Raw genomic sequence first — 26,925 nt, 5'->3', positions numbered from 1 at the left:
AAGCAGGAAGCACATTTAATGTACATTTCACAGAAAGAGTGGAAGCAGCCCAGTGAAGGGCAAACCTCACTTATCTAAGCAATTTTCACCCAAAACCACTAAGGTAAAGTCATTACCCTATTCAGGATTAATCTAAGACCTAGAGAGTTTGTTGTGGATGCAAAAGACAAAGGAAAGGTAAAAATTAAGAGCCATTCTGCACTACAAGTTTGTAGAGGCCCTGAAACCACACAGGCTATATAACACTTCAGTTTTCCTTGGCTTTAGAGCAGAGGTGAGAGCTGCAGTTACAATAATCCCCCAGAAACAGTAATTAAATCTTCACAGCCTGAGGCCTTGAAACTTAGACTGAACAAAGCATAGCAGAGTGGTATAGGACAGGGCAAACTGAATTGTCAAGATTTGGTGATCCTTTTTTAAGCCTTTAACAAGGAAATAAGTGGAAACTTATTTCCACTTTTATTAACATATTATAGACTCTGTGATATCTGCTCCAGTCAGAATACTTTCAAGCAGGGAGAAGCCTTATTTGTATTAAGTTATCTTTGGTGCTTCATTATTTAGGTCCTTTAAAGAAAACCCCCACTGACATTATATAGGAGGGTGATCTTTTCAAATCTGCCTAAAAGTACAGAAGCTACTAGAAGTTGACCTTATTTGTGCATCTAAACATATGTTTTGGAAAAAAAAAAAATCCACTTCATTATTTTTGGCTTTCTTGTTAGGACAGAGCCATAGCACATGTAAAAGAGACACATTCCTTTCTCAATGTGAAAAGGGCAGAGGTGTGCAGCAACCTCTTCATTTCCTTGGCTTTCTCATTGCATAGTAAAAGTAGAAGGGAAAAGGGTATGGAAAAGAAAAGGAAGAAAAGGCAAAAAGCTAAATAAGTCTGTCCTAACTATCAGGAGAAGAGACAGAATATGATGTGATTTCAATTCCAGAGACAACTGCAATAAGAGTAAAGTAATGGTTTTGGAGAGGCAGTCCTGCAGCCCCTGGAAAGGAAGAAATCTGTTTTTTTCCCCTTCCCTATCTCCCACAACTGAAAAACTTGGGGAAGAGCATAGCAAAGAACTCCACCCTGTTACACATGACAAAGACTTGTGGTTGAAAAAAGCCAAGGGAGATTTTTCTCTGAAGCATAGCTCACAGATTCATGAGGAATGCTTCTGGACAGCTGCTGGCAGCAGCCTGCACTCAACCCAGCAGCAAAGGCTTCCTCCTCCCTCTTAATGTATGAGTGAGCAACAGTTCCTGCTCTGCACCCCAACCTCTGCAAAGCCACACTTGCTGCTGTGCACTAAACATGGCTGGGGTTGGCCAAAGGCTTGCCCCCAGCTTACACTCCAGAAGAGGACTATTAACCCAGTTCTTGTGGAAACTTCCTCCTCTAGCAGATGTTTAATGCGGTAACTTCTTTCAAGACTCCCTCCCCACCACCTCCTTCCACTGCAAGGGTTTGGTTCTGGTGTCCAATGGGAAGGTACTGCAGCCAACAAACACACCTCATGTCAAAAGCATCAGGACACTGCCCCCACCTAGAAAACCACAGGCAGGGAACTGCTAGCAGCATCAGAGAAACTAGTGACTTATGCTATAAATCATGGCCATAAAATGTAAGCAGTACAAATAATATGGTTAAAAAGGCAAAAAGGAAATTCCTGCACTAACAGTTACAGCACAGCCAGAGCAGAAACCGACTCCTTTTCTCACCTGATTGTGAACTGCAGACACCACTAAACTTACATTAAATCTCTGCTGAAAGAAACACACAATTGCTATCAATACTGCCAGCTAGCAATGTTCTTGTAGAGGGCCATGGTCTGGCAATCACATCGGATAGAAGAGAAAAGAACTTATACCCAGTCTTCTCAGGGAGATGTGTGATTGATCCTGCCTGTGGGTTTCAAAGGTTTTCTTATATTTATGTTCTAAACCTAGATGCTCTCCTGCCCCACCAAGGTGACACTAAAATAGGAGAACAGTGATTGTGTAGGAGATTTACCTGAATATGGTAACAAAACTTTGTGATGTTTTAAGTAGAGGTAGCAGAGTTAAGTCTGGATATGGCTTAGTGCAGAGGTCCCCTTTCTAAGACATTCAGAAAAGGCAAAAACAAACATGTGACAGAAAAGCAAGATGCAAAATCTGAGAACAGAAAGAAACCAAAGCAAACAAACAGAAACAAGTGAGGAAAAGCCCCTGATGTCTTACAGGAAAGAAGGCAATTAAAAAAAAAAAAAAAAAAGTGGGGGGGAAGCAGCATAAATTTGACTTAATTTCTTTACTTGAAGAGTTTTTTCCAACAAAGGAAAGAATATGGTGAGGGTGAAATGATGAATGAAAGAGCACAGAAACTGGAGAAACAGATTCAGTATGTTTCCTCTACTCTGTATTTACACCATGCTTTCTGGAAAGATTGACCATGTTGATGACGTACAGGTAAGAAAGAAACTAACCAAAGGCATTCCAGTACCTTGCTGGGAAATTCATTATTCAAAGGTTAACTCATTGCACAGTGCTTTTCCATGTGCTTTGTTTCCACCTCAGACAGGCCATATAGCTTGCAGAGGCATCTGCTGGGATCTGTCTCCAAAACGTTTCCTCAGGCACTTCCAGCCAGCTCTCCTTCACATACAGAGTCTTGAATTACATCCACCTTGGCCAGGAAGGCACTCCCTGAATATTTTCTTGCAATTATCAGTCATAGCTAGAACCTGATCTCATATGGCTGCCAACTAACCATCAACTGGGATTTACACATCAAGAGGTGCAAAAGGTAATCTGGAAAACAAGCAAGAGGCCAGAAGTGGCTTCCACAGACACTCAGTGATTCAATCACATGTGCTGTGAACCCAATGAAAAAAGCAAGAATTTGGGCTCAGAATTGTAAATCTTGGCAGCTAATTCATCACAAAACTGATTGTGTGCATACAAAGAGCACATTGCTACCACCTCAGTCTTAATTGTATGAGCTGCCTCTCACACAATTGGCAAGACTATGGGCAACTGACCCTTTCCCAAAATGCAATAAAATAAAAAAGTAGGAGCATGGTTTAAGCCTCTCTGATGTGCAGCTGCTATTTGCACAGTAAGCTCTGCTCACTGGACCAGGCCTCATCTTTTATCACAACATCTGCTTCCATCCTCTTATTCCTGCTGTCACCTCTCTGCTGTCTGAGCCCATCTCTGAAGAATCTCTCTATCAAACCTATCCCAAACACACCTGTTCCAATCTGGTCAGACAAATTCTGCTTTAATAGCAAGTAAAAACAACAAAGAAAATCAGCCTGGAATTTGTTCAGTTTTGAATTGAACATATGGTCTTCTCAACCCCTTTTTGTGGTTGATCACAGTTGACCAGTTTCTAAGCAAGGACACAACTTCGCTCACAGCATTGCTTCCCTGAAGTCACATACTTATTGTTTTCTAATTCTAGAGTATGAAGAAAAAAAATTAACTTTGATGGCCATTTACTGTAAGGACCCATACAATATTCCCTTGCAGTACTCCCACAACTATTGTTTCTTAAAGTATCAGCACAAGATGCCTTGCAGAGCTTCCATTTTAATTGCACATAATGTTCCTTTTCCCTCTAACTCCAAACCACATATTCACAAACCAGTCAGCCAGGCTCCAGCCACCACAGGCTTCCAAGTTGACTGACAGAACAGTTCAAGTTTTAGTTCAGAAAACCTCTGAGGTCTAGAACTTGTGCTGCAGCACAGTCCTTAGTCTTCTGTAGAGAGCCATAAACAATATTTGCCATGGAAAAACCGTCCCAAAAAGTTTTAAAGTGTTTTCCTGACAGCCATCAACCATCACTAAATCAAGAATGGTGTTTGCTTGCTATTCAGCATGAAGGCGGCAGAGGGAAATGACAATCTACAAAAAAATACTTGAACAAATGGAACAAATTAGGTTTTAATTCCCACAGGTTTTAGTGCAGTGTAACACATTTCCTACCCCTTAACAACAACACCAGATCCTCAAAATTATGTCCACTTCAGAGCTTGATAATAATTGCATTTACTGTAGTGCATAAATGCTGTTAGAAGCTTTGAAAGCCTCTAATTTGAAGCCTCGGAGAATGTACTTCAGTACCAATAACTACATGAAACATTGGCTGGTGCACTGCAACTGACTGAAAATATTCAGAAATTATTAATAATTTCTTTTCTTCAGATGACTTAACAATATTGTACACATCTTTTAAAAGGTAAAAGTTTGGTATTTTCCCCATACAAAATAGAGATGAGGCACACCACCCAGGATTATTTACCACATGGGTAGTGGTGACCATCAGATGGCTCCAGCTGCTGCCACCTCTGTGCTCAGGACATGTGAATAGGCACTCCCAAGCGTCCCTGCCTTCAGCCACATTAATGGAAACACTATTTATTCATAGTGTGCCACAGCATATGTCACAGTTGAGATGACCACAATATACAGAGTATCACCCTACAATTTCAGAAAGCTTCAACCCATACAGAATAACTCCATACCACTCCAGAAGGCTTCAGGTGTCCACCCATGGAGAGTAACATCACATCACTTCAGAAGGCTGCAAGCATCTGCCCCTCTTGTTCTTTAGCCCAACCTTTTATACCCCTCATGTTAATGCAGTACACCTGTGTGCCCTCTGCTCCCTTTGGTGGTTGGTCAGTGCCCTGGGCTCTCCATGGCTCATTGCTGTCAGTGCTGCTCACCTGCTGCTCACAGCTGTGCCCACTGGGGATGAGGCTCTGTCGCAGTCCCATCCCCAGTTACCACAAACTGTGTGCCTACACCAGGGCATACAAACCAACAGGAGTTCTGAAGCCAATGTTTCCCACTCAGCAGGTCATGACCTCCCTTAATAGCCCATACCTATTTTGACATCTGAACTGAACAGAGATGCTAAAAGCACTTTATGGTACCATGCCCTTAGCACTTCTCCCCATGTTCGTTCTCCAGGTTTTACTGTTTGCATAGACTCTATATAACAAATAAACAGAAAATTAATTATTCAGCTTCTAATTTGCATTGCACATTGATGTTTATGTAATTGAAAACCATATAATTACTTCATGTTTCAACATCCCTCATAAATATGGATTTTTAAACACAATGCTTTAGAGCATTAGCACCAAAAATCCGGTAACATGAGATGGGAGCATGAGTTACTTTGGCAATCTCAGGGAACAACACGAACACTAAATACTGGTGTAATGTCTCTCATCACTTCACAATTTTCAGCAGGCAGAAGAAAATCTGCTGCAGTTCCCAGCTTTGCTAGGAAGCCTGATCAGACTCTGGGACACAAGTTTGAATGCAAGAGCAGCAAAGAAGAAAAATCTAGAATTCAACAGCCTTATCCTTCACACATTTACAGGTATTGAAATGCTTGGCTGAGGATGAATCTTAGCTTAATCTAAAGCCTGGCAAGAAACTTCCTTTTTCATGATAATCTACTTACTCATCAAGTTTCATTTGCTAGTTTTAGATCAGGCAGTATGAAATACCTTTCTCTGGAACCCTTACTGGCAACTGGCTTGAGTTTTAACATCATCCTCAAGCAATGTGTGCTTCACAGTCTGTGAATACAGCATGCTGGCATAGCAAGTTAAGGGTGATCTACACTAAAGAAACAAAATGTCTTCAGCTGCAGAAAGTTAATGCTTCCATTGAGCTGGCTGGGACCAGCATTTGGAGGGAGTGGGCATGAAGATCAGTAAGGTCTGGTAGATACACTTTGACATTAATATCACCTCAGTGATTTGGTATCCCCCACAATTCAGTTTTCCATACCTTTATTTGTCCTATAGGATGATATAAAATCATATGTTCTGTGTGGCAGAATAAAACTGCAGCTAGGCTACCACAGTGAAGTGAAACCACTTAGAGAAAAACAAGAACCACCCTAAACAAGGATTTCTCAAAGTAATAGACACAAACTACCAAGGAATGTTGAGGTCCTGCACTCATGGGATCACCTGGACTTCTGGGGACAATCTGCATTTCTATATGTTCTCCTTCCTACAAAAGAAGTGCATTGCAGCAGCACAGATTCTAGCTAAAGGGACATCTGGCTAACCTTCAGTCACTGAAATTGTTGTTGAGCAAGTATCAGTAAAACTTCTCAGTTGGTAACCTTGCTCTAGGGGACTGTCTACGCTGAAAACACACTGTTTTAGGTCAATCACATAATTGGCTATGTACTAAACTGCTACAAAATCTGAATGGAGTCCTTTTTACATCTGGCCATGTTGGCTCTGCTTGTGGCATTAGCTTTGTGTAAGAACACATATACAAGCTCTGACAGAGCTCCCATGCTACAAATTATTCCCAGATACAACTGAAGTAGTGAAAAGATACAGATTTTAACCACATGCAAAACTAGTTACAGCTGGGGACAGAATTTTAGGACATTTTAGGATTCATATCTTCCAATTTTACTGTTAGCAGCTGCAGACAGAAAAATCCAAACCAAAATTAAAAATCTACCTCAAATTCTGATGCTCAAGTAGCTGAGATCTGTTCCCCCCCCCCCCCCCCCCCCAATATATTAAACAAAACTGGTCTTGCCAATTCCACTGCTGCACAAAAAAACAGTCCAAGTCCTAAAAAGAAAGAAAGGGACAGTGGTACTCTCTGCCCAAGTCCCAGGGCAAAGTGCTGAATGCAGCCACATTCCTCAGTAACTCATCTTGGGAAATCATTTCTAACCAGTGGTTACAGACATGACAATGCCAGACCAAGATTAACAAAGGCACTGAAGCATAAATTAACTTCACATCTTTTTCTGACCTGGTTAATACACACAGGCCTCAAAGCTAGATTTAGGCTAAAGCATTATTACTTACTGGAGATTAATGCAAATAATCAGGCTAAACAGTAAAGTTTAACTAGAAGTGCAGGGTTGATAGGGCCAGACCTGATGGGAGAGTCATGCAGACCAGCTCCCAGCTGGGCTTGAAAGTAGAATTACAGGTTGGGTCAGGCCAGTCTGATGAATGAGGGTTAGAACATGAAACAGAAGACACAGCCAAGCTAACTCCCACTCTGCTAGTGAGAGTGTCTCCTCAGTATTTAACCCAGGAAACCTCGTTGAGGCTCTTGCATGACATGTGTTTGCTATAACTCCCATTTTCCAACAAAAAACAGGTTATCCCAGTACAGAAACTGCACTAACAGAAGGTTTCATTTTAAATACAAATGCTATAATAATTTTCTACAGTAACTGTAGAAAATACACTTGGTCACCTTACCTGGAACTGATTTTGTTTCACAGCAAATCAAAGATTAACATCTGTGCCTTTTATTTGGATTCCCCCCAGTGACAGCAAAAAGACTTGGGTCTGGCACCTACAGTCAGGAGCCTCTTGCACAATTAAATCCCACTGACATAATGAAAAGTTAATTCAATTCAGCAGCCAGGGCATGGCATGACATGCTAATACATACAGTCTATTTCAAACACCAACATATTGTTATAAACTTGTGGAAAATGTATTTCACAGGAGTTTATTTATTTTTACTAATGAGAGCTCAAGAGATAATTTAATGAGCCTCAGGATCAATGGGGGAAAATATCCTTTATTTCACACTTGTTTTCCTCAAGTGTAACATTTTATAACCTGTTTTTGAAGTTTTGAAGCACAGGCAATGAAACTGGATATCCATGTCATCACCTCTTTCTGTAACTTTTAATTAGACATAAATGCCACAAAATGAAGGTAAGAAAGAATATCTGGACACAAGCGTTCAGACCTCACATTTCATCTCTACACAGGGAAAAGACCCCATGCCTTTTCAGGATCAGTTCCCAGCTCTTCTCATCAGCCATTTGATGAAAGAAAAGTATCCCTGCACCTCCTGTTTTTGTAAGTAGCCTGAGAACCTGAGAACCTCAATTGCAATTGCAGCAACAACAACAGAAAAAAAAAAAAAAAAAAAAAACCACAAAACAAAACAAAAACCCAACCAACCAAAATTAAAAATCATAGTATTACAATAAAAGTCCTCCTGTAAGGCACCCCAGTGAGACTGGCACTTCCATGAGAGGGTAAGCTGTGCCTTAAGGGAAAGCATTTTGAAGTACATCTGTCTACAGAACATACTACACACAAGCTGTAGGCACAATGGTAGTTCTCCATCCTTACTATCTTCAAGGAATTGCTTTCAGGTCAAGGTTGCCAGATCCTACTTTTCTTCCCTATTATCCCTGATAAAACTGTTGGTAAACATGGTGACTCCTGGTGACGCAAAAACCCCATTCAAGATTTGACCTAGATCATAAAACTGACTTTTACAGTAGTCAAGTCATCATCTGCTGGTAACTTTGAGCTTGAAGTCATCAAAGGTGAGCTGAGCAGGAGATTAGGTGAAGAGTCTGGACATCTCCCAGACCTAGAAACACCTTTTAAAGTAAGTTTGTTGTCCATTTGAAGACTTGAAGTCATTGTTTGTCTATTGCCACATCACAGTTACTCTTAATAGAATATCTGAACTCCAAGCAGGGGCAGCGTAACATTTTGGCAGCATGTCTTATTATTCTGCCAAAATGACAGGCCTGTAGAAGCAACATGCTGGTCTACAAGGAGACTATTTCTCATCTACATTTGCCTGTTCTGCAATGAAACCGTCATACTCACAAGCTCAGGGAGCTGAGAGACATAGCAACTCAAATCCACTTGTACCCACTGTCTGGACCTCTCCCTGAGATCCCCACATCTGTTTAAAACTGTTAATTCCAAAGCCTCCATGCACAGTGAAGTAAGAGTTCCTCTCTCAATCCCACTCCGAAGATGTTTCTGAATGAGTCTGGGCCCACCTATATAATGTCTGGGTTATTATCAGCTGTTCTTATCAAGTGATCAACAATCCATTTTACAAATGATGGCCTGCCCTGGGAGGCAGCACAGAGCACAGAGTCCACATGCTTATTAATTAACAAATTGACAAATTAACACAGAGATGAACTCGTCTGTCACCTAAAAGATCAGTACCAGCCACATGAACACCTGCCTCCCATAGTTCACTTTATCTGTTAGATCCCATGTTAGTCCCCAATGGATGGATACAATTTTTTTTCTTGACAAGAACCCTCTCAAAAAAATAAACTTTTAAGGAGAAAAAAGGGAAAGAAAAGGAAGCAGGGATTCAGGGAATGGAGAAACATAGGAAAGAAAAAATTCACAGCTAACAAAACCATTTCCATTAGTAAGTATTACAAAAGAAGGATATTAGAGAGCTAAGATGGTCAGGGAAAGCCTTCATTTAATAAAACATTCAGTGGCATTTTATTTGTGTCCTTTATGTTTCTGCTTCTATTCAGTCTGCGTCTGAGTACTAAATTCCTGCTGCAGGCTGAATCTGGGCTAAGATTATCCACAATAATTGCAAGTTGAGCTTCATTTTACAGACTGAGACAATAATGAGTCAGAGAGACTCAATAAAACCCTGTATACAGACAGGATCAGACTACAAAGCCTTGGGATGTCTAAGTGTTACCACAGCATTTTGGAATTTCAGAATTTCAATTCATCAAGTGCTAAGGGCTGGTTACAAGCTCCATACAGAGTGGGATGTTCTGGGAGCTATTTGTGTTTCATAAACTAGTTTTCGTGGTATTTCATTGAAATTTAGAGTATGTGTGTTCCACTTAGGTGTCAGTTCTAAAACCCACTTTGCATTGCAACTCAATCATGCAAACATTAGCAATGGCCTTAGTGCTTACCTCTACAGCCAGCCCACTTCCAGCTTTGCTTATAACTTGATCCACAGAAATTATCATCACAGAATTCATATTATCATGTGAATATTAATTTTAGGAAGTCAACATTTTCAATTATTTTCCTCTCATTCAACACAGGGTTAGATTTTTTGTTTTTTACTACATTGACAAGTTTTATATAAGCAGTTTATAAATGCCCCAGAGAAAAGAATGGAGACTTTGAAACTGTGTAAGCTTCTAAATGTGTCTTAGAATCATAATGCAAATTAAATGAAAAGATACACAAAAATAAAAGGAGGAGGTATCCACATGGACAGTAGTGGACATTACCAAATTTACAGGACAAGAATTAACATCCAAATGTTTGCAAAACATTTAGTTTTTAAGTTGACCACAATGGTACTGTTTACAAACAACTGCAGAGCTAGAATTTCAGGAATATTACTGAAGTCAAAAGCCTCTTTTTACAGCAGCAGACAGAGTGAACACAGACTAGCAGCAATAAAACTCCCTTTCCTAGGCAACAGTGTTAAAGCTAGTAAAGATATTTAGCAACTTAAGAGAGAAAAAAGAAGGGCTGTGAAAGAAAAATTGGTTTGAATTAAACTACCCAGTATGCTTTTGTTAGCATTGAAGTCTTCTAAACTAAAAGTACAAAATAGAGGAGAACTGTGAGAACACATTTAGATTAAAAAAAATCCCAAACAAATTAAGAGAATAAATTAAACACCATCCTAGAGTTGAACACATTTATATGGTTGCTGGAAGATACCAAGAAGGAGTAATTCCTTCTGAATTTAGTGGATGCCTGTCACAGAACAGGAAATCCCCCCAGCAGCAGACAGACCTGAGGAGTACACCCAGAGTAGATGCTATGAATGATTAAGATTAACACTGTCAGCTAAATACGTGGGAAAGAGAAACTTTCCTCTGAATTGAGAACAGTTAAACAGAGAACACAAGCAAAAGTTTCTAATTGCTGCTGGTGTTGTTAAACCTGGAGTAATACCCTAGAAAGAACAGTTCTTAACAGTTCTTATATTAAGTAATTAATATATTTGACTGGTATGAATAATTCAAGCAATTATATCCTCCATCCAATCCCAAGATTCAAGCACATTCTTTGATGAATACATCACATTCCAGATTAAGGCAAATATTTTGCCATGCTACTTCACTGCTGGAAAACTGAGATGACCAAAGTATACCTGGGAGGGACTAAAAGAATTGCTCTGAAGTTTATCATGGCAGTGACAAGAGCTACAGATAACTTCTGTGAGGAATTAGAGAATTCTTTGACTTGCTGCAAAATTGGCACTTTTTAATCTGACACTCTCCTCATGACATACAAACCTTTATAAAATACACAACACTCAGTTACAAGTGTTAGGGAGAAAGGAGAGCAGGAACACCCTCCAAAATTTGATCTTCTCATTTTCACAACTAAATATAGGGCCCTCCCTCCTGTCAAATTAATCTACTCTTATTTGTGACTAAAATTAATCTTTCTAAATGCATGTCTTCAGGTTCATCTCAAATTACAGCATGTTAGCAAAGCTGTCATTCATTGAGGATGGCACATTTTAAAGTGTTCCATGTCAAAGATGGGTCAGTATGTTTTTCAGTAGGAGGCCACATTCCTGTTTTCCTTGTCTGCAGAGTGACCCTTCTTGACTGAAAAGATCCTTATGCACGGAGGAGGAGTATCTGACAAAACCAAACTGATATACTGCTGAAGCTTTGCAGCAATGACAGCAGGATACAGGAGGCCTTTGAAGATCATGGAAGAGCAGGAAGAGGTGATAATTTAAAAAGCTTGTCAGTATACCCAAGAGCAGAAGGAGAGCAAAGTAGCAATTAATAATTCACACTTCTATTTCCCATGTTGTCCTAGAATCTCAAAACAGTTTGCAAACATTGATTAAGTCTAATGGCATGCCCCTGAAGCAGACAAGCACAGCTGAGGCTCTATTCCTACCAGCCAGGATGGCACTTTGGGAGCATTTCCTTTAGCTGATCTATGCCCTCTCTTCCCCATCTGTTAAACGGTGATAACGACACTATCATGTAGTGGTTCAGAAGCTTAGTGACTTCTAAATCAACACATTTACAGTTAGAAAAACACAGCACACAAGGAAAATCTCGTATGTCAGATTACACTCAATTACACTGAACTAAAGCTACCACATATGATATTACACAGCCAGTGTGTATCTTCATTTTATAACACCCTACAGATTTGCCTTGCCCTGTCCCTAAGTACCCAAAGCACTTGAGTTCTAGTTAATGACCAGGATTCATGGCTACTGTGTGAATGTGAACACATCGTAATTACAGTAATTACATCTGCTGTGGAAAGAATTGTGAGAAATTAAAGACTGTCCACAGCAGTGTCTAATTCCCAATTAACACAAAGTAGTTGCTGTGCTTGCAAGCCAGAACAGACATACCAATAGTTGCAAGCTCCAGAGGGAATTGTAATTTATATTCAGATGGGAAGTTGAACACATCACACTGTTTTAATCCTAGCTTTGAAAGACAGGTACCCACACATTGTCCACTTACAGATGGTGAAACAGCAATTCAGGGAGGCTGTGAGTTGCCAAAAAGAAAAGCCAATTACACAGGTTCCCCACAACCAGCATTTCACTTTGGGAACTCCTCATTCCCAACCCCATACTTGGACCATTTGTTTTTTAAATTAGCCCACAACCATGGCTGTTCTTGTCCTAGTGGAGAGAGTTTCTTCTTCCTGGTTTGGGCCTCTTTCGCATATATAATCAGAAAGAATTACTTTGCTTACCGTCTTACTAATCTAACATTTCCAGAAGGACCAAATATGAAGACAAAAGTAACAGCTGCATGAAATACAGCTCTTTTCTTCTCTTAAGCCTGACAGTCAGTTCCAAAAGCAGATTGTCATGACAACAAACAACCTGGAGGCAATCCAGCCAATTAATCTGCAGAGGAAGCAACCATCCCAATCTAAAAGAATAGCACTGCTGCTTTAAGCTTCAGAAGCCAAAAAAAAAAAAAGAAAGCAAAAGAAACCTTACCACCCAGATTAATGTGATTAGGCTGCTTTAGAGCCATAGTGAGGAGCAACCCAGCCCTGAGCACACACTGGGCCCTCGGCAGCCCTTTCATCCCGCTCCCAACAGAGAGCAGGGGCAGGCCAGACCCTCTCCCAGGCTCTGACCTGAGCACAGCTACGTTCCCAGGCTGTGATGTAGTTCAGTACACAGAAGAGACAGCAAGATGACTCCTCCAACCTTTACATGTGGAGCCAAGGAAAGAGCTCATAGGTTAGGCAAAGGTATGACACAGAAGAGACTGTCACACACCACTGCTATAAAACCCTGTTTTGTCAGCATTGCTTTTGTGTGTTCTTCCTCTTCATCTGTGAGTTGTCAAGAATATTTATCAGCATCTTAAGCTCAGGATTATTTTATTTTCCACAAAGGACAAATTCACCAGTGCAGGTAGATAGTAAAGTAATTCTCTTTCAATTTCACTAATTACATCTTCCCTCTTTATCTCTCTTCCTGCTTTATCTCTCTTCATCTGTCCTGCTTTCTACAGAATAAAGCACACCACACCTCCCCTGAAAATATCCACCGCTTCCCATATTTTTTATACTTTGGTAGGAACTCAGACATTAAATGTCTAACAGCAGATGCCCAATACATACTGTTTGTTAACCTTGAGTCATTAATATATACTTCTTGTTTTATAAAATACTGTGGTATTAAGTTACAGAAAACAAAACTGAAAAACATTACCTGTAGTTTTATATGATAGGTTAAAAAGAATAAAAATGTCACTGTGTTTTGAGATCCTCCCAAGCCTCAATACACAAGAATTTTCAAATAAAAATTTTCTTCCCTGCCTTCAGGAGAAGGGTAGGAATAAATGTCTTCATTGTAGACCTGTCCTGCAGTTAAACATGTCTTTCAGAACATAACTGAGCAATGAAGATCTAAAGCTTTAAGCATACACAAGATTTACTCATCTGGTAAACAGACAGATTCACTTTCAACTCAGGTTTTACTATCAATCCCCCCAGGTCCAATCCATCTCACAGAAGTACTAAACAGATTCCCAGCAACTTCAGTGAGCATTGGATCACAGATTACAAGTGCTTCCTTGCAAAACTGTGTTTTTACTAACCTGAAAAAGATACCACTCTTCTGAGAATGCAATGTATACATGTGCACACTCTCCACACATTTCACTCTCACTATCTGCAGTGCTAGCCAACACAGAGCAAGCCAATAGAATTGTATTTTCTGCTGAGCCTGTTGTGTGTTGAGTTGGTAGAATATTGCAGAAGAGAATAAAACCCCTGTGCCTACCTTGAGGGCTTTCGCAGCTTTCTTCATCGCTGTTGTCCTGGCAGTTATTTTGACTGTCGCACACAAAGCTTTTATCAATGCAAAGACCATTTTTACAGTGGAATCGGGCAGTAGAGCAAAGCAAGGGATTTGCTGCTGCAGAAAGAGAAAGTGAGACCTTTCATTAGGAATTCTCTTGCTCAGGCAGTTAAATAGCTGATAAGCATCAACCACAGGTCACAACTCAACAGCTGGTCAATTTGTTGGGTATGTGGGAGTAACTTGGCAATCAAACCAGTCCTGGCCCTCTAACCAGGGAGAGCTGAAATTTCTAATTTATGCAAAACTCATTACAATTAGCAGAGATTTAGCCCACCCACAGTTGTGATAAGCCTTCTGTTCATTTTCATGAGAGCCCAATCATGATCACTGCTCCACATTTGCTCACACTGAAGACATATGGAGGGTAGAAGTGCCTACCATAAACACTGCCTGTTGATTCCCATTACAGAAGGCTCAGTTTAGCTGAAGTTTCCTATTATAAGACAACAATTTTGACTGAGAACTGCCAGGCAGTGGTTTATTTACCTCTGATTCTCTTGCCATTCTCCTCACTATTTTAAATTGATGTAACAGCAGTGTTGAAATCTCTCAGCCTCTCACTGTTTGAATTTCAATTCCTTTTTAAAGAACAATATTTGCACCCTTCATATATGTCATATATAACCATATCCTTCAACACAGTCATCACTTAGCTGAGACATGCATAATTTAGCTGGTTTTAATATCTACTCATAAATCAATCTCTGTCCTTTAATACTTTTTGGCACTTTTCTCTGAACTCCAAACAGTTTTTGTTAATGGAGTGAATGAAAAAGAATGCAGTTTTCCAACTGAAAATCTTTAAAAGGCTGCTTAGATGCCCTGTCTACTTCAAACTGCTTCTTCACCACAATAACAAAGGGGATTAGTTTCCAAATACTAACTGGCTTCCATTTTTCGTCTTTAAAGTCAGAGCTACATTTAGAGCTTAAATAAATAAATAAAACTTTAAAGTCTACCCTGCATATAGCTTGCAGGACAAAAATACTCCCAATTTTTCCAGCTCCCCAAGAGTTTGTTTAGCAAAAACATGCTAAAGTCCTTTAGTTTGAAACTGCTGCACACTTGCATACTACACTGATTTTTGAGGTCACCTCAGAACCTAAATGGTTGTTCCTCTTCATAAGCAGTAACTAGACATTTAGACATGTTAAAACCACCAAGTGCCTCACTGCCATAGAATAATGGGGAGGTCAATAGCATGTTATCATCAGCTGTAAGGTCCCATTAGAGCTACACACTACAAGCTCACAGGAAATTGTGTCATTCCTAATGAACTCCATAAGCTGGTGCACTTTGAGTTGAGACCTGCCACTTGTCAGTCCACCACCTTAAGGATATTCAAAGCCCTTTTGTCAAATCTTATTTTTAGTCCACTTGTTCAAGTGTAACTCAGAGTTATTTCCTTAGCCTTCAATGCTTCTCTGGCTTCACTTTCTCCATAGAAGTGCTGACTCCCTCCCACAGCCACATAGTCCTTGCAGGGCCCAGACCAGACTCTACAGGACAACAACAGATGCCAGCTTAAGAGAGATTCATGCTGTGGAACTGCACCAACCACCAACAAGCACCAACCACCAACAAGAAAGCCAAGTCCTCCATGAAGCAGACAGTGACAGATCACTCTAAAGATTGCCCCTTTTGTTATCTTTGAAAGCTGCTGTCTGCTGTCCTCCTCATGACCTTTAAAAGTCATTGAAAACAAAATCTCAGCATGCCTCTGACAGGAGAATGAGCAAGTATTTTGCCAAAAGCTTTCACCTAGACACCTGTGCTTTTACCAGCTCTTGATAGTAACAACAGAGCTGCTGGATTCAACGTAACATTCCCCTACTGCTATGATATATCCCTGCTAGTCTTACAGATACAAATAGATCTGTGTAGCCACATGCAGAGGGTTTAGCCCAAAAGAAACAGTACTTCAAATGATCTCTCTGCTACAGCTTCCCCGCTGCTGTGCATTGGCAGGCATGTCTGGCTTCAAGAATCTGCCTCTCCTTCCAAGAACCTGTTTCACTCAATATACCATTATTTGCTTTTCACTAAATATACAATTTTGTTTCACTAAATATACCATTATTTACTTTTTTGTTGTTTGAGAACACGCATAAACAGAGAAACTCAGATGTGCTGATGACCATAAATACATCATATTCTTCAGTGACAAAAACCAGGCAAATAAAAATGGAACAATTCAAATTATATTTAATATTTGTCCAATCTGAGTTACATCTGAGTACAGAGAATATGTTCAAAGCAAACATTCAGCTTAAAACTAATTTCAGGGGCTTGGAGTATCACACAGGCATTATATACAAAGCAAGACTGTGATGGACCTTAAAAAAAAGGCAGACTCATTTTCATGAAGTGAAAAGCCAAGGATCATCTGGGTTGTAAACGACAGGGAGAATATTTGACTCAGAAACAGAAGGCTACCGAATGTTTCCTTTCTAAGTAGCACCAATGAGTTGAAATAAGCTGCAGTGCCCTCACTTGCAAGCAGGCTCACACTTACTGCAGTTCTCCTCATCGCTGCCGTCGGGACAGTCCTCGAAGCCGTTGCACCGGAAGCGGCCAATGATGCAGTGGATCCCGCTGGCGCAGGGGAAGAACGTGGCACCACATTTGGATTTGGCTTTTGCTGCGAGAAGAGACAGAAGTGGGTCAAGGTCAGGGAAACAATTTACCAGGGTTAGAGATCCTGTTGTAGAAGTACAGTTAAAAGGGTGCTCTATGCAGTGCTTTTGGCACTGATGTTAGGTGCCTTCCAAGCAAATTAGTGGCTTTGTGAGACTAAGAAACACAAGAAATCCTCATAAAAATATTTTTCATGCTGCAAACACAAATAACACTGCCTTTATTCCACATGATGTATATAAAACTGGGTGCAAAAGGACCACTGTATCTCCTGCTGCATAGCACAGCTATTCATAAAATATTAAATCCTAACAATAGCATCAAAATGTGTTTAACACATAATTACAGAATCTTATTATGAGCTCAAGTACTACACATTTCTTATTTTACTGCACAGCCACTCTTCATAGCAAGAGAACACTGCCCTCAGCCATAGTAATGCAGACGGTTCCACCATGATGCTCAAGGCAGACACCAGTTATGTACTGTTATTGTATCACCAGCCTAGAACAAAACAACTCCCAACAAAAAATGCAATTTTACAAGACAAATGGTTACATTTTTGCTTTTTCAAATTATCTCATGACTTGATGGACCACGCCACAGGACACTGAAGACTTCAGACAGTCCACTCTAAAGCAAAGGCAGTTTCTGCAGGAGTATGCTGGTAACTGCAGGGAGGTGAGTACAGTGCAATGTGGTAAGGCCACTGATGGGAGAACATCAGGAAAGAAGCCAGATCCAGAGCTTGCTGGCCTTTTAAGCAAATGTTTCCTATTCCTACACCAAATCTACCAAATCTAAGATGTGCTTTCAACTCACAGGTTTTGAACTATGACAGACTGGGTACCACAGCAAGAGCCAAGTTTTTTAATGTGGCCTTATGGCACATCAATACACTAACCTGCACAGTTTTACAAGGCCAGGACAAGGCCAGGGACTATCAGTGTACAGACAAAAAAAAAAAAAAAGTATATCTAATAGGAATAAACAGTATTAATTTGGAAGGAATCATCTCTTCCAGGATTAACTAAGTACAGCTGTAGCAAGGCCTTTTTCCATCACTCAACAGAGTACATATAAATTGTTTTAAACCACAACTACAGTAATTCTCACTTGCCTTAGTGTCCTCCAAAATCAAATTCTTTCAGTTGCTTTCTTACATGTTTTTCTTCATTTTATAACCAGTTTTCAATTAGAATTATGAAATACAAAGTAAGAGGTATCACTGAATTTCATATATTCAACTACCACTTTTTCTGAAGAGTATCCATGGTCCACTTGGGGAAAAGACAGTGAGCCATTACTTCACAGAAAAAGATAAATTACCTGTGCTTTAGACCTCTGGCAATAGAAAACCATCAGCAGAGACATTTGAAATATGCAATTCTTCATACAACTTCAAAGAGCAGCTTCTGTGTTAGAGTTCTGACACAGACAGATCTCAGCTAAATAATTCAGTAACCATAAGGTATGAGGCACCATCATACCCCCAAAGTCTTTAAACAAAGGCACCAAAACCGACTCCGTGTCATCAAGGCAAACAGTCTGTATTAATGCACTAACAAGCCAGCCAAGATGCTGCTGGAAGAGACTGATAATAGCACATGTATGTGAAGAGGTGCCCAGTGTTTCAATGTTGTGCTTTTGTTTTTGTTTTCCTTTCTATAAGAGCTAACATCTTTCTGAAACCCTACAGTGAACGCTCCCCAAATGCTTCTGGACAACTTATATTAGAGATGTATTTTGAGCCACAATAGTTCCAGAGGGAACAAAAGGAAGAAGTTCCAAGAGTTTCAAGAAGGAGAATAAATAAGTAAAGGGGGAAGCAACTGTACTTTTGCCTCTGTTAACATTTACTGGATCCCATTTCTCCAAGCAGGTTTACTATTGTCACTTGGGGCCTGAATTCAGAGGCTATCAATTTTCTGGCAAATCATACTCAATGATGCTCTTTGTCCTCTCTGAAAATCTTGACAAATTAAGGCTTCAAAATTAGTTACTTCTAACATTTCTAGCATGGACCATTCTCTTACTCTTGTAGCCTATTCTTCCTGACAGATTTCAGACTGTGAACCATCAAAACCAGAGCCTCTAGCCCTCTGAAGAGGTCACGTGGCTGCATGTTCCTAAGCAGAGTGAAAATGCAGCAAGAAGTGGCAGTGAGCATTGCAAGAGCCCCATTCCAGATGTCACAACATCCTGGCCTGCTCTGGCCCCAAAGGGTACAAAGCACATCTGGGACATTTCCTTGAGTTATCACAGTAAAGCCATAAATAGTATTTAATGTTTGGCCACACCTGGAAGAAAACAATGCTGGAATGGCCAGGATCAAAGTCAAGAACTCTTTCTTCTATATAAAGCATAGAGATACCCCACCAAAAAAGAATGAGAAACCATTCAGGACAATTATCTAATATAAGTATTACTTAGATAGTTGTATAATGTTTAGTTAAACATTTTATCCCCAGACATCCTTCTATCTTCTCCTCCTCCTCTGAAGACAGCAGCCAGAGAACAAGAAAATTCTGTCTTAGAAAAACTGTTCATAAAAAAAACACATACTAGTAACCACAGACCAAAAATAAACAAGGAACCTTCAACACCTTCAAATTATCTCTATTTTTTATCTCTAAGTTTTCCTTTTCTATAGTCCACTGATTTTATTTTTTTTAACTGGAGATGAGGAAAAAATAACAAAGAAAACTAAAATTCAATTCTCTATATTTGTAACAGACATGATATATAAACCAATCCCAGTTCAAACTCACACTTATATTAGAGACCCTAGGAATATAAAAGAGCATTTCAGCCACCAAGGTGATTCACAAGTAAGTCAGTCACTAACTAGACTCAAGTCTTGCTCCCAGACAGAACTTAGTTTTCCAAGTTCCAATTCCAGACATAAAATGCATTTTTCATATGCTGTACGCAAATGCAGGAAAAATTAGAAACCAGGAAAGGCTTAGTCCAAGTCATATCCCCTGACTCTGGAGAACTCCACAGAAGAATTTCAGCTTTATTTTCAATTTGACATCCTTCTTGTCCCTGCCATAGTTTCCCAAGATTTTCAAGCAAGTGTTTTTTTGTCACTGCTGATAAAGTTCCTATGGAAATGACAAGCATTTCTTCCAGAGCAGAAACCTACCTTCCCATTCCACAGCATCTCTGCAAATACTCTAAATATGAAGGGCAATCATTTTCTTCAGGTCTTTGGCACCCTAACAAGTAACAGATACATATACCAGGATCATGACAGCCTACAGAATATTCAAGTCATGTGCTGCACTATCCCAGCATTCCTTTGCAATTTCAACTCCCATTACATGACTGTTACAAAGAGTTTTCTTCTCCTTTGCCTATCATTGTGTCTCCTACTGCACAGGTTAAGAGTTTTCAGGCAAATCTGTATGTGAGAAGCTTTATGTTTATCTAACAGGAGAAATCTATTTGGCTATTTCAGTGATTTCAGCCTCAATAAGCTTTCAAGGACAGCACTGTCTTTGCAATCTGCATTCTTCTCTGCTACGCTTGGTTGCAACAGGCTCAGGGTAATCAAGAATTACAGGGATATCAGGAAATGACAGACCAGAAGTGAAAAAATGAACAGGCACATGTGGATTGTTTGACCTTATTTATCCAAGGTATTACAACCAGCTAAAGGAAAGGGAAGGGAGGAAATTGGTTGTTTTTAAAGGAACTTGCAGGCAAGTCTCCCTGAACCCATGTCTCCAGAAAGAAGAAACCCAGAGACCACACACTGGACAGGAAGGGGTGAAATACAGCACGAAACCACAGAGCAACTTACAAAACTGTCACTAAAGAAAGGCTATTCAAATTCAGATCCTGTGTTGATTCAATACAGCAAGTACAAAAAATAGCCCAAAAAACTGCCATTCAACCAATTTGTAAGCCTGTGGCAGAAAGGATCAATTCACTCCAGTTCCACTCTTCATTTGTTACTTACTCACTCGGCAGAAGCGACCCAGGACTGGAAGATTAATGTGAATCTGTATTTACATTACACAAAAGGGAATTGCCGCGGTATTTAAAAAGAGGTGTCACTGAACCACCATGAACTTGAGGAGCCTCCTATGACTCCATCACCCATGAGAAGAAATTGCTTTTCACTATAATACTCTTTTTCTTCTCTTAAAATTCAAACATGAAGCAAATGGCAAAGATGGTGGCAGAGAGTTGCTGGCCACAGTACAAGTTTGCCAAATGTTCCCTCCAGGTTGCTTCACTTAAGCTCAAAAAACTATTTTGGCAGTTGTATGTGTGAGTGCGTGAAGTCGCTCCTTATGCTACACAGAACCTAATCCTCCCACCCTGTACTTTCAAAGCTCTAAAAAAAATACTAACTTCCCATCAGGACCAGTAGTACACTCCACTGACGATGTGACAGTTTGCAGGCACAGCTCTGCAGCAGTAACAGAAAAACATTTTGCTATCTTTAGGATCCCAAGTGTGAAACTGTACTATTTTTAAAAAAGCGTAATCCGTTTTATTATTTCTCAGCAGAGATTCACAATAGCAGAGGAAAAGAAAACAGATTTGGCAATACTCTGTAAATCCTTATGCTGTACATAGATAACACTTTTCAATAAAATCAATTTTGATACTCCATACTACAATGACTTGGAACCTGAATAGAAGGTTACAACTGATCTACAATGGGCAGATGATTTTTATTTTCATAGATAAAGCAGCAAAGACATCAAATGCATTTTATAATTAACAGTATTAACTATAAGTTTAACAAGATCAAGTGTGAGGTGCTGCACCTGGGTCAAGGAAAACCCTGATGTGAAGACAGGCTGGAGGGTGAATGGACTGAGAGCAGCCCTGCCAAAAGGGACGTGGGGATTCTGGTGGATGAGACTGGACATGACCCGGCAATATCCACCTGCAGCCCAGAACATCAAATGCATCCTGGGTAGCATCCAAAGTAGTGTGGCCAGCAGGGCAGTGAAGGGCATTGTGCCTCTTTACTCTGTCCTTGTGAGACCCTTGGAGTGCTGCATCCAGCTCTGGGGTTCTCAGCAGAGGAGGGACATTGACCTGTTAGAGGGAGGCTGGAGAATGGATCACAGGGCTGGCACCTCTCCTGTGAGACAAGGCTGACAGAGTCGGGGTTGTTCAGCCTGACAAAGCGAAGGCTCTGGGCTGACTTTACTGTGACCCTTCTGTAGCTGAAGAGGATCTACAAGAAAGCTGGAGAGGGACTATTTACAAGTGTATGTGGTGACAGGACTTAAGCTGAAGGGAGTAGTAAATTTAGACTGGATATAAGGAATAAATTCTTTAATGTGAGGGGGGGGTGAAGCACTGGAACAGGGTGCTCAGGGAATGCTGAGCAGATGCTTCATCCCTGGAAGTGTTCAAGGCCATGTTGGATGGGTACTAAGCAAGCCAGTCTAGTGAAAGATATCCCTGCTCATGGCAGGACTGGAACCAGATGATCTTTAAGATCCTTTCCAACCCAAACCTTTCTGTGATACAATGACTGTTACAGTTGAGCCAGCTTATTTACACCTCAAGCATTTCACAGGTAGTTATAGTGAACTGCACACTAATTACTGCATGCAACATGCAAAGAGCACATAGCAGGCACCCCACACGATGTGGCCAGCAGAGAAGCCTATTTCCTTCTTTTAACTTTACAAACATTTCTGTTTTAAAATGTTTGTCAATTATTTTGTAATTGAAAGTGAGGAAACAGGACACAGCAGATACAACGTACAGATTGAAGTAAACTGCACAGAACTTGAGCGTCTTTGAACTACATTGTTGCCTTAGAACTTCTCCAAGAAGCAATCAAGCAAAGTAACTTTCTGCTGCTTCACAGCTACACATCTCAACAATGGATAATGATTTATTCAGCTAATCAAAACTTGATTGCTTGCATTCAACAACAGCAACTCTCCAGACAGAAACCACTGCGTGCAGATGCTGCATTATTGCACAGCCATTAGTATTTTCCTGACTTTGATAATAAACCACCTTAAACTTCTCTGCTGTGGTTAATTTTGGTAAGGGATGCTACAGCCACATCAGACAGCACTGTAAAACCAGATTCTTTTGATGAATGTGTGGTGAGATGCAGCATTTCAGTAAAGCTTTACATGAACGAGATAAAGGTTTCAACTTCAATTTACAAAGGATTGATTTGGTAACAATATGTAACACAAGCTGGATGGCATTAGGATATGATTCCTTTATATAAACCCTAACCCTGTTAACAGTTATTTTGCATCAGTTAACTGCTGTTTGGACTCTACAGTATTTTCAGTTCTGTTCCCAACAGGAAAGACACTGCTACCTGCAGTCACTCAGCTGCCTCAGCACTGAAGGCAAATGCATCATTTGTTGGTTCAGAGAGCTCTGGAACAGGGCTGCCTTGCAGAACAACACAGAAGTTTCACTTTCTCTGCTTGCTTTTTTCCTATCTAGAAAAAAGCTAGCACCTGAGTAATATTGTCAGTATAAAATGCAATTGACAGTCCACTATGCCAGAACTTCTCCAATTCAAAACTAAACAACTATTTAAGTCACTGAGTTATGATACAAAACACAGGCAACTGCAGAGCATTCATTGCACCCACAAAAAGCCCTTGGGTCACTCTTACTTTTTCTCACTGTTTAACAAGGCAGGTGAAAGAGTTGCTATTCTTAAACTGCTAAAGGAAACACAGAGAAAAAGAGCCTAAAATATGCTTTATTTTAAAGGAAGCAATTTTATGGGATTTTAAGTAGTGAAATTAGCCCAGTAGGAAGCATCAGAAGTTGCCTCCGATATAGTAAACTATCAACCACTTACATGAGCAATATCTACAATGTAGTTAGCAGTGAGACAGAAAGGACAATGCTAAAGCAAAAAAAAGCCAAGTAGTCTCCTGCCATGAAGAGTAAATGGTTTCCTTCTAAAAGAAAGCACTTCAGAGTTGAATTACTATGGTTCGGCAGCCTTTAGTTCTTGCAGACAATAAGGCCCTAAAATAATCTTTCATGGTCTAGGAATCTATGTTTTAGTTCTTCAAAATCATCACAAAGCAGAGATGTCAGAAGAGAGCACAAACAAAAACCTTGGTTTTCAGACATTCAGTAAAGCAGTTTCTCACTAAGAGAAGTATTTCAGAAGTTACTATTCACTAAACAACCCAAACAATAACATCATACTAAAGGATAAAGCACAATTTCGGAGCTGTTAAGTTACTCAGGATGCAAACAGGCAGGACAGAACATCACCCTTAAGGCACTTTAACAGCAGTACTTCTCAGGAACATCTATGTGTCTGATGGGCTACAATCCCTCACTCCATTCTGGGATACTACCTACTTGCTCTTTTTCTTTCAGTTCTGCCACTGATTCCATTCAACTGTTAAACTTGTCCAATTCCAAGTTCTCCAACTAGACTATTTAGTGACCTCCATCAAGAGGATTAAATAATTAGCATCACAAACCCTCTTGATCTCCCTGTATAAAAAGCTATCAAACATAAGCAGCTATTGCACTTCCCCTACTCATGTGTAATTGAGCTTCAAATGAAACATTTACCATGGTCACTTAATTACAAATCTTATTATAACTACTAAGTATTTGGTTGCTTAATCATGAGTAAAAAAAGAGCTAATTCCAGTTTGATATTCCAAGTTTGAGAGCCATCTGAGTAAGTGGCAAAAAGATCAGCAGCTGCATTACAGCATCTTCCCAATTAATGCTGATGCTCATTTCATGTGTTGTTTAATATCCAGCTTTGCTTAAGAATTCTGATGTTTTTTACCTACCTGCAAGAAATATTCCAGGTCAACCAGGAGATGACAGGAAGCAGCAAGAAACACAGGAGACTTAAAAGCACTCAGTGATTTTGAGATGTGACTAGAAGTCCAGAGGTCTTCCATGTGTGCATATGTGCACCTACTACAAAACATAAAACTACCTTTATTGAGAAATTCCTAGCTTTCTGCTATATATTCTAGCTGTCTGGAAAAAGAGGAGTTAATTTCATTAGATTTTTACACAAATTATTACTGGGTTCTAAGTAACTATGAGACAACAGAAGATTGATTTGCTGGAATCCTAGCATATAACAATGCTTATTCCACTAACATTAATACACAAAATCCACTGACAGCAGCTTTTCATTGCCATGATCCTTTCAGGATGCTAATTAGCATCTGGCTTCTCTCTTCCTAAGTTCAGACCCTGCTGTTAGATTTTCTCCTTCCATATATTAACACAATCCCTCCCGAAAGGTGTCAATATAAAAAGTAATCCCTATTTATCACCCTGTAAGGGATCCACCTGTCTAGAAGAGGCATGGGGATCTTTGGCCAACTCAGTGAGCAGGCATTAAACTGAAGGACTCAGGGTGTGAGCTCCATAGTGGCAACACTCCCTACATCACATCCAGCTGGGGAGTAAGACAGGCCAACTACAGCAGCAAATGTTCCTTATCTGGTTACCAACGTGAGAAACAGAAGGAAAAGCACCTCAAGGGTGTCTGTGGCTTTGGTGGATTCTCCCGCATCCCTACCTTCAGGAAGATGTGCAGGAACTATTTACCTGTCTGAAATGCCTGTACACGCACACACACAGCACGGGGAAAAAAACAGGCAGAATTAGAGATCTGTGTGCACATTCCCACTGCAGTTACAGAGACATGGTGGGATAGCTCACATGACTGGAATGCTGTCACGGATGGCTACATCCTTTCTAGGAAATTAGGCTATTTTCTTCTCACAGACCAGCAATGTGGGGTGGTGGAACTGCTCTTCATGTGAGAGAGCAACTGGAATGTCTAGAGCTCTGCCTCAGGCTGGGTGAAGAACCAGACAAGAGCTCACAGGTAAGAAGTCAACATGTAAGGGACAAGCTGGGTGACACCTCTGTGGGTGTTTGCTACAGGCCACCCTGTCAGGAAGGGGAAGTCAATGAAAAATTCTCCAGCGAGCTGCAAGAAGCCTCACAGTCACAGGCTCTGGTGCTCATAGGGAACTTCTGCCACCCTGATCTCTGCTGGAGATCTGGGCACATGGGAGCCCAGGAGGCTCCTGCAGAGCACTGATGGCAACATTTGGACACGGGTGGTGGAGGAGCCACCAAGGAGATGTGGGCTGCTGGAGAGGTGTGCTGACAAACAAGGAAGGACTGGCTGGAGATGTGAAGACTGGGGGCAGCCTTGACTGCAGCGACCATGAGATGGTGGAATTCAAGATCCTGAGTGGAGGAAGCCAGGCAGTAACTGGAATTACAGCCTGGACTACATGAGAGTTAACTTTGGCATCCTCAAGGCCAAAGGAATCTGAAGGAGAATCCTATGAGTTATGGCCCTAGAAGGTAGGAGGGTCCAAGAGAACAGGCTAATACTCAAGTAGTGCTTCCTCCTACCTCCAGATTGTTTAATTTCTTATTCATAGGGATGCACCAAAGAGGGCAGGTACATCCCTAAGAGTAAGAAATCAAGTGAAGAGGGCAAAAGACAGGTATGAATAAATAAGGAGTTTCTGGCGACCAAAGTTCACAACCATCTAACCCTCTGGTAAGTACTTGGAACCTTATCACAGCCACTCCACACTTCCCAAAGTAGCAGACAGAGGTTTGATGAACTAAAGACTACAAGTTCAGCTGTAATACTTTTTGTGTTACAATCATAAGGTTGTAACAAAATCCTCACATGTGAAAAAGTGGTTTCAATGCTGGAGTTCCCCTTTTAAGATTTTTTGAGTTTACTTAGTTTTTTTTAAGTGCCAGGTCACTAAAACACTTACTTGTAAATAAGCAACTAATGAACACTTATCTTCTCCAAAATGCAGTGAGCCTTGATATAAGACCACTTCACAGCAATTTAGCTCACACTTGCCTATAAGCTGTTCACTAGCAAGACAGAATACAACTTATCAGCAATGGTAACTTCTCCAAGCTAAAAAATGCACCTGGCTAGCAGCTATGGACTGCAGCAGCTGAGATGCCTTCACCTTTATACATGATGGGGCAGTGCAAAAACTTGTTGCAGGCATGCAAGGCTGGATCTTAATCCCAGGAATCTGTAAGGATCTCTTTAAAATATCACCCTGCATCTCATCTTCTGTAGAATTACTCTTAGTCTACACCTGGCTTTAATTGATG

General features: G+C 40.4%; 1 protein-coding gene across 4 annotated transcripts in view; it reads right to left on the bottom strand.

Moving 5' to 3' along the window:
- LDLRAD3 (low density lipoprotein receptor class A domain containing 3) overlaps nucleotides 1–26,925 on the bottom strand; it is a 105,137-nt gene that overhangs the window by 36,443 nt on the left and 41,769 nt on the right. For all 4 annotated transcript variants that reach the window (XM_031505051.3, XM_085580197.1, XM_085580196.1 and 1 more), the window contains exons 3-4: nucleotides 16,673–16,798; nucleotides 14,077–14,211 (exon numbers count right to left, since the gene is read on the bottom strand). In XM_031505051.3, coding sequence (XP_031360911.1) covers nucleotides 14,077–14,211; nucleotides 16,673–16,798 — 261 coding nt within the window. The remainder of the gene's footprint in view (nucleotides 1–14,076; nucleotides 14,212–16,672; nucleotides 16,799–26,925) is intronic.

The sequence above is a fragment of the Lonchura striata genome, chromosome 5, assembly GCF_050655825.1.
Source record: "Lonchura striata isolate lonStrDom1 chromosome 5, ASM5065582v1, whole genome shotgun sequence".
NCBI classification, from domain to species: Eukaryota; Metazoa; Chordata; class Aves; order Passeriformes; family Estrildidae; genus Lonchura; species Lonchura striata.
This window is presented reverse-complemented; position numbering and strand designations above follow the sequence as displayed.